This window comes from Helianthus annuus, chromosome 8 (genome assembly GCF_002127325.2).
Source record: "Helianthus annuus cultivar XRQ/B chromosome 8, HanXRQr2.0-SUNRISE, whole genome shotgun sequence".
NCBI classification, from domain to species: Eukaryota; Viridiplantae; Streptophyta; class Magnoliopsida; order Asterales; family Asteraceae; genus Helianthus; species Helianthus annuus.
In genome coordinates, this window is record NC_035440.2 from 25,519,146 (window position 1) to 25,533,177 (window position 14,032).

A 14,032-nucleotide genomic window follows, 5' to 3' on the forward strand; every position below is an offset into this window, starting at 1 on the left:
GTCTTCAGTGCTTCCTTCAAAGGTGATCAGTCTTTGAGAGGGCAGCGCTTGAAACTTCAGCAGCACTTAGGAAACAGCAGTAGATAGAGCAACAGAGTTTGTCTTCAGCAGTTGTTAGGTAATCATCAGAGTTTGGTTTATCAGTTGTTGTAGTTGAGCAGCACTTAACATTTATCAGCTGTTAGATAACCACTGCCAAGAGGAGAGATTAGAGTAAACTGCTGCTTATTAGGAGTCCACTGATGGGATCCGGTTTTGGCTTTACATTATCTGTTCCTCTGTTAGGGTTCAATCCCAACAATCTCCCCCTGGAACAGATAATGCCAAAACCCTTCCTTATTCAGGACCTTTATTTTTCATCAGAAGTTCCATTGCTTTTCTTTTAAAATCTTCCTCAAAATCCTTGGAACTTGTATCATCCTCATCCCTGCACAGTGTAAGCTCAAGGAGATCCTGTAGATCTTCAGCACCTAGGCCTAGTGCCTGATTCCTTGATATATGCTTCACATCACCATTGAATCTGAGCAAAGTCAATACGTAGGTCTTTTGATCAGACATCCACTTTAGTATTTTTGAACTTAATGGGTTTCTTGGGAGAGCTTTATTATCAGATGAACTTGAAGTGATTGGCCTGAAGAAGTGAAGAGCAGCATCATGAGCTTCAGACACTCGTATGAATGCTTGTTCAATGATCTTGTTGGCTTCAGCTATATCTGCTTCAACTTCTTTGTCAATCAGCTCACTGTTTGTGATGCCTGCTGATGACTTTTGGCTTACTACTTTAACCTTTTTGGTAAGGACTTGTAGTTTAGCCAATCTTTCTTTATCTGAAGCTATTTTCTTCATAGCTTCTTCAATCTGTTCAGCTTCTTTGTTCTTATCTACTCCAGCATATAGCATTTCCTTCTTTTCTTTACTCAGCTTTGTGACAAAATCTTCTGCTGTGCTGATCTGTGTTTCGAAAAGTTTGACTTGCTCTTGAAGCTTTTTGTAGTCAGACCTTTTAGGAGAGTTAGAGGCTTTCATCCTCTGCTTCTCAAGTCTTTCATAAGCTTCATCAGTTTGTTGCCTAGACCATTTTGATATGGCTTCAGCAGTGCCTATCTTAGCATCCACCAACTCCCTCTTCTTTCTTTTATACTCAGCAGTGAGATCAGCAATGAGTTTTTTGTACTTACTCCAGTTTGGAGCAGTTTTCTTCTTTGAGGGATCATTTTTGATTCTTTGGATCCTTTCAGCCTCATGCTTCAAAGCTACTAAAGGCCATTCTTTAAACTGGGATTCTTCAGCAGAATAGAACTTTTCTTTCATGATGAAGGCTAGAAGTTGATCTCTCAATCTCTTCTTTTGATCAACCTTTTCTTTGTCTAGCTCTTGTGCATATTCTTCCATCTGCTTAACCTTTGCAAGGTAGAACTCCAGTCTATTCGCAATGCCTTCTTCGCTTAGCCTTTCTTTCTCACTGTCAACCTTGGCTTTAACTTTAGCTTGCCTTGCCTTTATCTTGAGATAATCATTTATATCTTCTGGAGCTATATAGCCGATGAGTGAGGAGAATTTTCTTTTTGATGGGTCTGCTTCTGTATAAAACTGCCTCATCTCATCTTTGATGGCTTCCAGTTCCAGTGGATACTTTGCAGCATTTGGATCATGACTACCTTCATCAGCAGTGATTGGCTTTCTTTTTCTTTTTAGGAGCTGTGGTTGTGATATAGGAAGAGATATAGGAAGAATTTGGGCAGTGGTGGATGTCTGACTAACAGTGGTTGAAACAACTGGTGTCTCAACTGCTGTTGTCATTACAACTGCTGATATGTCAGCAGATGTCTTCTGCTTTTGAGCAGGGGATGGAGAATGGGAAATGATATTTGAAGGTGGTGATGGTGGTGGTGACTCATCATCAGGAATGAAGACCCTTCTCCTTTTTGAAGAAGAGGCTGATGATGTTTTGGGTGGATCAGTGGTTTGAGATTGGATGGCAGTGGATTGTGATTGACTAACAGTGGTTGAAACAACTGGTGCTTCAATCACTGTTGTCACTACAGCAGATGTTGTAACATCTGCTGTCTTCTGCTTTATGGCAGGAGGCAGTGGTGGTGTGGCTTTGGATGATGGTGGTTTGGTGATTTTTGGTTTTGATGAGGATTTTTGTGTTGTAGACACAGATGGTGGTGGAACAGTAGTAGTGATGGTGTGTGATGAGGTGGTGTGTGTTGGAGGTGTGTGTGTTGATGAGATGGCAGCTGTTTGGCTACTTGCAGCAGTTTTTGTAACTGCTGGTGTATCAGCTGTTTTGGGTTTCTCAGGTTCAATGTGCATCCCATCTTCTATACCTTTCTTTTTCAACCTGTTTTTCTCCCCCTTTTTGGCATTATCTACCAGGGGTGTATCCATGAAGAAAATGGCAGATGGAGCTTTCTCACTTTGAGCATTCTGTTGAATGCTGGCCTTTATAGCCTTGATATCAGCTTGAGTATCTTTGAACCGAGATTCAACCATGTTGGTCAACATTTGCACTTGAAGAGCATGCTTTTTAGCAGCCATTTGTTGTTGTTGTTCAAGCAGTGGTTGGAGGATGTTCCATAGCTCATTTGCAGCAAATGCTTGTGGAGCAGGTGCTTGAGCAGGAGGAGCAGATGATTGGGCTATTTGAGCTTGTAACAGCTGCTGCACCATATCTTTTATTTCTGCAACTGAAGATTCCAGGTTTTCAACTCTGGCCGTCAATTCATTATATCTTGAATCATCACCTGAATTAACAGGATCATCTGAATCCCCACCAGCAGTGGTTGTATCAATGTTTGACTTAGGAAGTGAATCCCAAAAATCATCCATTGATGCCCCTTGTTCTTGGTACTGGGGACTTCTTTCTTCAGCAATCGATAAACCTTTGATGGTACTAGTGGTTATATTTAACTCACTGGTGGTTACCGATGTTGCCATGGAAGAAATTGCCTTCAAGGGAGTCTTAGTTATGAAACAACTGTCCAACTGAAGATCTGTTGATCCATCAGTTGTAGTTGCTGCTCCACTTGAACTACCACCAAGAGTTACTTGTAACTCAAGGGGTGTAACCTCCTCAACTGTTGCTGGGATAGCAGAGGTATGCACATCAGACCCAGTCACTTGTGGAGGTATACTCTCAGTGATAGGTGATTGAGAGGAACTGGTTTGTGTCTGTGCCATATCAACTGCATGCAACAGGGGCATTATTGATTGTGGTAATATTATTGGTGAGGGTGTGGGGGTAGAAAGAGACATGTCCTTGGGATCAGGACTGTGGAAGATGGATCCGAGTGGATACAGAGCTTCATAATGTGGTGTCCCTGTGCTTACAACCTGACCCTTTTGTGAGGATGCAGGAGGAGTTTTAGGCTGGGGTTGAGATCTTTCTTCCAACTGCTGTGAGGAAGTAGCAGCAGTGGTTTCTTGTGACTTTTGTGTTGTCACTGGCATTAACTCTGGGATCTCATCTTCCAGAGTTGCCTTTGGTGTGGGTTTGGTGGGTTTTCTAGATGGTTTTCTTTTGGTCCTTTTGGTGGCAGGTGTTGGTTTCAAAGCAGTGGGTGTGCTACTTTGATCACCTGGAGCAGTGGGCTCAGCAGTGGTTGCTTCAGGGTCAGTAGCAGTTTCTAAAATCTGCTCAGCCTCTTTTGTTTTTAATTTTATTGGTGCCATCATTCTTGAAAAAGTTTCTTTTGTTAAAAAGTTTATTTTGAATGAAACACCTTGTTTGGGCAGTTCTGCATCTTTCTCTACAAATGTTTGTTCAAAATAATAGCTTAGAAATCTCGGAAAGAGCAGAAAAGCTTTATTATCAACGTTCTTTACCAAATCCTCAAATATTACCTGGGAGTAGTTAAAGTTTTTATCGTTTAAAATTGCATACCCCAGGCATTGAATTTTTGTTGGTATCTCATTGAAGGACGTTGTTTTATTTGAAACACACATGAGCAGTGTGTGAAATAAAAATCTGGGTGCAGAAGGGAAATAACCCTTTTGTAGGGTATCTACCTTTGGTTGTTCTGCATAACCCCTGTTCATGAAATCCTTTACCAACTCGTCTTTTGTAAAAGTGGTTTTTTCCATTTAGATCATCGAGTTTAAAGGTTTCAGAGATGGATTTCGGAGAAATTTTTACCTTCTTACCCTGTATCGAGGAGTTGATGGCAGCGATGATGTCTCCTTGTTTTTCAAGGGTGGCATTTTTCCAGAACTCTCTCTGGGTATCAAGGTAAATATGAGCGTCTGCTGTTATCAAAGTTTTGTACTTTGATGCAGAAAGGATGTCAAGGATGGAGTCGAATGTGTGGTTATCGGTGGGTTTTGTGAGTATACCCACATAATTGTGTGGAGCTTTGTAGCGTATCTCCATGGTTTCAGCGGCCATTTCAGTGGCTTCTGCTGTTTTGGATGAAGATGATGAAGGTTTTGTTTTTTATTTCGATTTTGGCTTCGTCATTTTTGATGATGAATATCGAAGAAGATTTTTGGAGTTATGAGAGGGAAACTGTTTTGTGAAGAGAATGTTTGGAATTCAATTCGACAGTGTAATCCTCTGTTTGGATTTAATCAGGGTTTTATTTAGGGAAAAAGTGATTGCTGATGTGGCAGCGGTTATTTTGATCTGAAGGCTAAAAACGGACCACGTGTCAAACATCTGATGGAATGGTAAATGATGGAAGACAGTTGTTTTAACAACTACCGATGGATCAAGCATCAGTAGTTACAACGGTAATAAAATGAAACAGTGGATGTATCAGTGGTTGAAACAATGATTTTAACATCAGTGTTTATGAAGAACAGAGGTTGACACTTTAGCAGTGGACAGACTTTAGAAAACAGATGTTAAAGCCCAACAACATTTTAGATACAACAGTGGTAGAATAATGAAGATTTTTTTTTGTCTCAACAACTGGTAGTGCAGCAGTGTTTCAACTCTTGACAAAAATGTTAGCATCTGCTTGTTCAGATGTAGAACTTGATTTTGCTTTGTGAAAGCACAGTATCTTATCTAATCATCTGTTTGAGCATTTGAAATGCTATTCTTAACAAAATACATTTTAGATGTAAATTATCAAGATTAAATTGCCAGCAGTTGTTTACAGCAATTTTTGTTCTAGGTTTTGCCAAGTGTCTATCATTTAGACAATGGTTTAGCATCCTAGATGATGAAAACATTTCTACATGAGCTGCTCATTTTGTGTCTAATTACCTGAACTAGAGTATGAGTATCTCAGTAGTCTAAGTCAATTTACAATCAATTTATGATCAGTGAAAACCTAACTTTGAGCTTAACATGACCTTGGTGTGTATGTCATTTCCTTTTGACCAGTTTTAAGGATAGTAATTACACACAAAAACAAGGTAATTACATCCAGACTAGAGATGAACTTTTACTATTAAAAATGAGTAAAAGAACAAAATATATTTCATAAAGGAATGAAATATATCTGGTTTTTATTTAAGAGGAAAACACCTTAACAAAAATCAAAGGAAGTTTTGAAAATAATCAAAAGGATCCGACAATTTTCCAGTAAATTCATGATCATATCATTCTCAAGTTATTTTGACCATTGTTTGGGTCAATTTCTTGTCAATTGATTGTAAATTCCTTTTAAACACCATCACTAATGCTGTGTTCCAGAGATCCACTTAACAGGGGGAGGGGAGGGGAGGGAAAATGGGGGTTTTTTTGCCTGATAATAGTCTTTCCAATTTGGAAAGACATGGAGGGGAGGGGAGGGATGGGGAGGGATTTTTAACTCGGGAACACACCCTAAAGATGCTATTGTTACCAGAATCAATTCCTGTATTGATGAATGCACACAGTTGCACAATGACCACTGATGATCTAATTTGAACCTCAAGAGTGTTTTATGCTTATACTCTTTTGCTTTTGATTTCAAAAGTTTGAGATAGCCACACTTTAAGATTTTGTTTATTTCCCTTTTCCCTTTTTACCCTTATTATTCATATGTTCAGAAATACTCACTAGGAGATTATATTTTGAACATACCTTGTCCATAATCATTTTGAAGCAATGTTTTAAGAGATCTGACCATGTTTTAACATGTTTTAGTTCAGATTTCACATTACTTATGATTAGGACTGTTTTGACATTTTATTTTTCTCAATATGTGTTAGACAAGGTTGATTTGGTCCTTTTGTAGGCACTCAACATGCCTTTGAACACATGAGAGGTTTTGACTAAAGTTTTTCTCCCTCTTTTCGATATCAGCAGTATGCAGGTGTTTTAGATGAACACAAGTTTTGCTGATCTGAGGTACATACTTTAGTGTTTATTAAAAAAAACATCACAAATATCGAAAACAACAATTGTAATTCATTTTGAAACATTTAACGATCTCATAATTTATCAGATATTTTGCAAATCTAAAAACTATAAGTGACATATGTATGAAAACATTTGTTGTGTGAGATTTGTGTGTCATATGACATCTTTGTTGATTTACAGAGTTTTTGAATAACCATTTTGATCATGATTTGCTCATTACTCTGTTTTTCAACTGAATGCAACCAACCTTAGTATCAATGAATTTTGAGCTGAACTGTTATGTCAAATTGATTGTTAGATCGAATTTGACTGTCCAAGCTCTGATACCAATTGTTAGGATCTGAGGCTGTCATGATTCGTGTTTGTTTGCATAAAATTAATAAGTGCAGCGGAAATGAGTTGCAAACAAAGTAAACACAAACAAAGGAAAGTATAGATTGATAAACAATTGCTTTTCATTGAGTCAAATGATTGAGATACAAAGCAAATGATTACAGTAAAAGCTTACAATCTAAACTCCCCCTCAGCCTGATACACCAGAGTTGGTTGCACAAGATGAAAGGATGAATTGAGGAGAAGAACTCACTCAAAACGATCAAGTGTAACAGTACAGAGTAATGTCATACTTATAGGCAAACCAAACTACTGATATACTTCAGCTGACGTCACCATGATAGTGACATCTAACGACCTAACAAACTACAAATACTGTCCTATTCAAACTACTGTTATGTAACATCTGATATTCACTAACATACAAAACATAAGGAAAACTACTGCTTCACGTTCCACTGTTGTAGCCTTAGCACAGATGTTGAGTCTTCAGTGCTTCCTTCAAAGGTGATCAGTCTTTGAGAGGGCAGCGCTTGAAACTTCAGCAGCACTTAGGAAACAGCAGTAGATAGAGTAACAGAGTTTGTCTTCAGCAGTTGTTAGGTAATCATCAGAGTTTGGTTTATCAGTTGTTGTAGTTGAGCAGCACTTAACATTTATCAGCTGTTAGATAACCACTGCCAAGGGTAGAGATTAGAGTAAACTGCTGCTTATTAGGAGTCCACTGATGGGATCCGGTTTTGGCTTTACATTATCTGTTCCTCTGTTAGGGTTCAATCCCAACATTTTCTCTCTATCTTCATCTCTTTCTCTTCTCATCAACAGACTCCTCCTCACAATGAGATTTACAACTTTTGAGCTTATCAAGTCCAACATGTGCTCCCCCTCAAATGTTGACTTTTCCTGCATAAAACTCTACCACAAACATAAGATTTATGATAAACGTTTAAGCATTTAAACCTCACCAAACAACAAACTATCCAGCCAATCAGATACTGATGAACCACTTGGAATTGTGACATTTTTTTATCAAAACAAACACAGACACCCAAACCAATTGTTCATCATGTTTAGCACTACGAATTTTGAAAATCAGCTTTTCAACATCAGTTGTCAAAAATCTTTTTGACTTTTCAAAAGTTTATGCTAAAACACATCAAAAATCTTTTTGGATTTTTCTGAAAGAAAATGAAAATGCAGAAATAAACTATTTACAGACAATATTTTTGTGAGCTCGTGCAAGAGGATCATATCAGTTTTGAGACATATCACTAACACCGTTAAGCTTTAAACATTCTCAGTTCTAAACAATTTACCTAGATTGTCAGTATGTTTGTCCACTTAAATTTTCACACAGACTTCAATTGATTCGAGATACGATATTAATGTTTTAGAGACTTTATCCCAAATATTCAGTCTTACAGGTGAGTATACCACAGATGATATCTGTAAAGGGGTAGATGCGAAACCGTGAGAGCTCAGGTCAGAACTTCCGTTCAGCAGAGAGATGACGGCTCGACTTTTGGTGTGTCCCCTTTAGAGGATCTTTTGATTACAACAGCAGCGACTATCAATTTTATTGTTTCATCAGCTTGCTGAGGGCAATGCTATGTTTCAAGCATTTTGCAGAAAGCATTATCCGGGGACTAGGTCAGAACTTCCATTCAGCAGAAGTCCCGGGATAATACCCCAGATATCACTGAGTATAAAGACCTAATATCTCAGAATACGGGACCTTTCAAACAAGATTTCGGGGGTTACCCATATATTCAAGAATAGTTACCCACGAATCAAGCAAGTTTGATTTAGGTTTATATCTCGTTTCAATTTACTAAATGTGCGAAAATCTACTGACACATCCGTAGTAAGATCGTTTATCACATTTTGACTTTCCAATTCTTTAGCATGTTGTGATAGTCCACTGATGTACTATCATTTCCTCTTTTTCGCAACAAAACTCATTTTTAATTTTATCATGTTTTTGGCTTTTTCAAATTTTCTAATGTTTTTGGATTTTCTGAAATTTTCTTACTCCCCCTAAAATACAAACACATTAACGAAATTATGAAAACAAACTGTACAGAAACATGACAACCTATATCAAATCACCTCAAATCGCCATTCACTAGGCATAAACAATCAGAACTCCCCCTATCAACAAACTATTTTCCCATTTAGATTTCAAAACACTTAAGTTTGTTTTAATCAAAATGGTTTTTCCGGAAAATAAGTTTGATTGATTTTACCACTTGTAGATTTATCAAACAAATGTTCGGGGATGTGGTTCATCATCTTGTCTTCCAACCAGATGTAGGAAAATACAAGTACAAATTAATGTCCTTGATGTGGTAAATGTGGTCTATAAAAAAAACTAACCTAATCTAGACACCCTAGTTTTAAATTTATAACTAAGACTCTCTAAATGCTAGACCACTAACAGGCAAGTGTACCTATCGTATGTAGTAAAGCCTAATGAAGTCCGAGTATCGAACCCACGAGACACTAGCGACGCTAACTAGACTCTGACTCAACTAATACTTAACTGGTTTTAATTGTTTGGATTTTGGGGTTTTAACTAATTAAACTAAAGGAATTAACTAAGACAAACTAGATTACCTAGACGCAGGCTGAAGGCTACTAAGGTGGAATCAAGGATGAGAAAGTACTACCCAGATTTGGAATCCTATCTGTGACTCTCAGTTTTCTCTCGACAATGGTAACTATGATGGAACCAGGTTCTAATAATACGACACTCTAAGACTAAAGATAAGTTGAATCTCCTCCCGGTCTCATCAACTTCTCCTAAGGTCCTAAAGGTCAAATAAAGCTCGCTGGTATGGGTTGGATCACCTCCCGGTCTCTCCAACAATACTAAAGTACCCAAAGACTAGATCTCCTCTCGGTCTCACTAATCACAATACACCCTAGAGTGCCGGGGTAACCTAAAACCACTAGACAAGACTTAGGAAAACAAATAATACTAGGCCACTTAGACAGATCACCTCCCGGTCTCACTGCACCTAAATAACTAGCACCAAAGACAATCCTAACTATCTATCTCCTCCCGGTCTCAAGAATAGGTAGAATACTAAACTCCTCTAAATTATCAAACAATGTTCCTATGGGATACGTGCACCATAAACCATAAACTAGTTACAAACACAAAGTAGGTAACCTAACATGCATCTATACATGAAAGACATTCACAAAGACACATGAGGAACGATTGAACGATAATAAATTAAAGTAAAGTATGCACACACATCTAGTCAAAAATATTTAGGTCTCTTACTTTAATATTTATCCATCACAAAATTACCAAAACCGAGAAATTACCAATTGACACGAATAATCATCACAAACCCGGGTAGAAAAATAACTAGCCAAGAATCATAATCATAAACAATAAACAAGTCTGAGATATCAAAAACATCATGTTCACAAGTCTTAAAAAAAACACAAAGTCTAATTAAAAACTGTAAAGCTAACTTGTTTACAAACTCAGACTTGAATCTTGAACCGTGGCTTCAAACTCAAACCAATCCCCTTCTCCTCTCTTTTTTCACTTGATCGCAGCCTACTCCCAACCAAAACTGCCGTCTGACTTCGTGCGTCCAATTATTGCCGTCAAAACCACACTCTATATCCCTCAAATTTGCGTCAATATGTATCTTTCTCAAACTAAATGGGCTTCGGCCCAACAAGCACTCCTCTGATATCAAAATCAGCCGCCCCAATCTAATAGTAATAATCAATGTTTTAAAAACCGGTTCGTACCGGCCGGTAATACCGGTAATACCGGATTCCGGATCTTCACCCGGTACGAAACAGGCCGGTAATTACATGAAACGGCATTGGATTGATACCGCCGGTAAGTTGCGAAATACCGGTATAAACCGGTGTACCGTACCGGGTTTTTTTATAATTTGATACCGAAACAGCCCAACGTATGTTTTGGGTTTGTTTTTACAATTTGATAAGCCCAATGTAAGTTTTGGGTTAATAATTAACCTAACGGCGTTTTTTATCTTCTTTGGCATAATGATAATCATCAGTTGATCAAAATTCATTCGATAGTTTTCAAGTGTTCAACCTTCATCTTCTTCAACTCTGGTAAGTATTAGTGTACTACAGTCTCTTTCAAAAGATGCAGGTTTAATGGGTTTTAGTATGTAGGTGTTCATGTGACCTTTCAAACTTGATGGAATATTGAAAAGCATATCCAACATGCAGGTTTTAATAATGAATTGATAGAATATTAAGATGTATGTTGGTGTGATGTGATGTAGGTTGGAATTGATTTATTTTTTTTAAAATCATATCAAAAGCCGAGAGATAGTAGGTTGTTGATGTGATATTCTTTATGAGTTTTTTTATCTTATTTATTCTTTTTAATATGGAATTGATGGCATATTAAGATGTAGGTTGTTTATGAGTTTTTTTTTATATGTAGTGATATTTTTTTTTTAAATAAGTTTCTTGTTATGTAGATTATGGAAGATAACCAAACTGAGCCACATGTTCAATCAAGTTATAGATCAAAATTAGATAAAGCTTGGGACTTTGTAACTTGTCAAAAAGATGAGAAAGGTAAGACGGTATATATATGTGATTTTTGTCAAAAAATGGTGCGTGGTGGCGGTATAACAAGAATGAAGCGACACCTTGCGGGCGTTAAAGGTGATATAGAGCCTTGTAAAAAGGTAACGGCGGATGTTCGTTTTACTATGCAAGGACTTCTTAAAGAAATTGAAGTTAAAGCAAAAGGTAAATCTACTAACATTGGATCTAGTGTGGACGTCTTAGATGACGAAGACGTTGAGGAAATAAGTGACCAAGCACAAAAGGGAAAAAAGAGAGTAAAATCAAATGTGCATCCTTTCTTTACAAAAACTACAAGCGATCCTTCTCAACCTACTATTAGAAAAGCTATGCAAAGCAAAGAAAAGGTACATGAGGTTAACTTGGCTATTGCTATGTGGTTCTATGACGCATGTATACCTATAAATGCTTGTAATTCTCCTTATTTTCAACTAGCGGTAGATAAAATAGCATCTATAGGATATGGTTACAAAGCACCTAACTATCATGCTTTAAGGGTCAATCTGTTGAAAGATGCAAAAACATCAGTTGGGCTAATAATAGATTCATATAGAAGTGACTGGGTTGAAAATGGTTGCACGATTATGAGTGATGGGTGGCGGGATATTAGGCATCGACATTTGATTAATTTCTTAGTTTATTGTGAGAAAGGAATTTCATTTCTTAAATCTGTAGACGCATCTGATATTGAGAGCAATACTGTGAATTTGTGTAATTTGTTTGCTGAAGTTACGGAAATGGTTGGGGTTAAGAATGTAGTTCAGATAGTTACTGACAATGCTGCTAATTACAAGGCAGCTGGTAAAATGTTATGTGCAAAATATCCTTCAGTTACTTGGACACCTTGTGCAGCTCACTGTCTTAATCTTCTGTTAAAGGATGTTTCAGAGTTGGAGAATGTTGCAAAGTTGGTTAAACTTGCATCTAGGATTACTGTTTTTATTTATAATCATAAGATGCCGTTGAATTGGTTAAGAAAAAGAGAGGGTTGGACAGAAATCATTCGTCCAGGTCCTACCCGGTTTGGTACGACCTTCATTGCATTAAAAAGTTTGGTAGATCATAAAAATGACTTGCAAGCTCTTGTCATATCTAATGAATTTAAAAAGATGTCAAAACTGGGGAATGCAACTGAATGTAAAGAAGTTGTGATGAATGAAATTTTTTGGAGCAATTGTTTGATTACTGTGACAGTAATGGCTCCTTTGTTGAGGGTTTTGCGTTTGTGTGATATGGATGAAAAACCTTCTTTGCCATATGTTTTTGAGGGGATGATTCAGGCAGATAAGGGAGTTAAGGCAATATTTAAGGGAAAGGAAGATTTGTATAAGCCATATACAGATATAATCGATGCTCGATGGAAAAAGATGTTATGTTCTAGTATTCATTGTGCGGCATATTGGTTAAATCCAGCTTATCAGTATGACAAAGAAAATCTTTATAAAGGTAAAGAAGTTTTCAAGGGTGTTCTCGAAATGGTCGAGAAGAATTTTTCGGTTGATGAGGTTATTGATATTACAACGGCTTTAGGCAAGTTTCGTGATGGCGAAGAATGTTTTGGTAGAAGTAGTGCCGTTGCTTCTCGTAAAGCAATTCAACCCGGTAAGATAGATATATTTTTCATGTTATTATTAACAATATTAGTTTTTTATTTGTTATTGTTTTGATAACTATTTTCTTTTGTAGCCGAATGGTGGAGATTATTTGGTGGAGATTATCCGTTAATGCAAAACTTTGCCGTTCGAATATTAAGTCAAACCGCATCTTCCTCTGGTTGTGAACGTAATTGGAGTGTCTTTGAAAGGATTCACACAAAAAAAAGAAATCGGTTGGAACATGAAAGACTAAATGATCTTGTGTTTGTTCATTACAACTTACGTTTACAAAATAGGTACGATATCTTGAATTCTTTAAAATGTTTATTACATCGTAATTTACTTTATAAGTGTTGACATTTGGGTAGTTGTTTTCGTAGACTCAAATATGCTAAAAGATCCTATGACCCAGTTGATTGTGAAAGTATTAGTCATGCGGAATTTTGGGTGGTTGAAGAAGAGCCGGCAGGAGAACTTCATAACGATGATATAGATAACATGTTTGGTGAGGAAGATCATGACCCGGTTTCTCAAACACAAGGTTACTTATTATATATGTCACTTATCTTACGTAAGTTTAATATATTATGATTATTTGCAACTAAAACTTCTTATTTAATAATGTAGGAAACGAAAATAGTTATGCTCTAGTTGATGAGGATGGTGACGATAGTGAATTTCATCTTTTAAGCGACCGGGAACTTGATGCATACAACACTCCAATGGCTTAAACTTTGTTGGAAAACTAAATACTTTTGAATCATCTTTTTTGTTATGGATTAACTTTTGGATTGTTTTTAATTTGTTATAATGCACTTTGGATTTTTTTTTTTGAGTTAAAGTTGTAATTTATGAAATTATACAGGTAATTAGTTAACCCGGTTGAACCACCCGGTACAACCCGGTTCAACCGGTTGAACTATTTTTAAGCCTAATCCTGTATGATTAAAATACCGGTTTTTAAAACATTGGTAATAATATGGCCGATTCCCTCCATCAATATATGTCATCAACTAAAAAATAATAATCATCTCATCACACATGTATCCTACGAATGGTTATGATGTGTTACATTAATTCAAGTTTCATCTTTTATCTAACTTTGGCCCCTCATCATTTAATACATATCACAATGAATTTTTTACTTTCAGCTTATTGTGATAATGGTCCCCCGAGCTTTAAAATAGAGATAGTAGCCTCGGCC

The 14,032-nt window shown here is 37.0% G+C and overlaps 1 protein-coding gene across 1 annotated transcript; it reads left to right on the plus strand.

Moving 5' to 3' along the window:
- Positions 1-11,256: 11,256 nt before the first annotated feature.
- On the plus strand, positions 11,257-13,559 carry LOC110869761. The gene is made up of 4 exons (XM_035975934.1): positions 11,257-12,835; positions 12,920-13,124; positions 13,209-13,369; positions 13,456-13,559. The coding sequence occupies exons 1-4, from the start codon at positions 11,257-11,259 to the stop codon at positions 13,557-13,559; spliced, it is 2,049 nt and encodes a 682-aa protein (XP_035831827.1).
- The last annotated feature ends 473 nt before the right edge of the window (positions 13,560-14,032 follow it).

Excerpts from the sequence above, each read along its gene's own strand:
- LOC110869761 (XM_035975934.1), top strand. The coding sequence starts at position 11,257 with ATGGTGCGTGGTGGCGGTATAACAAGAATGAAGCGACACCTTGCGGGC. Across the intron at positions 12,836-12,919 it reads TCGTAAAGCAATTCAACCCG|CCGAATGGTGGAGATTATTT; the intron begins GTAAGATAGATA and ends TTTCTTTTGTAG. Across the intron at positions 13,370-13,455 it reads CCCGGTTTCTCAAACACAAG|GAAACGAAAATAGTTATGCT; the intron begins GTTACTTATTAT and ends TTAATAATGTAG.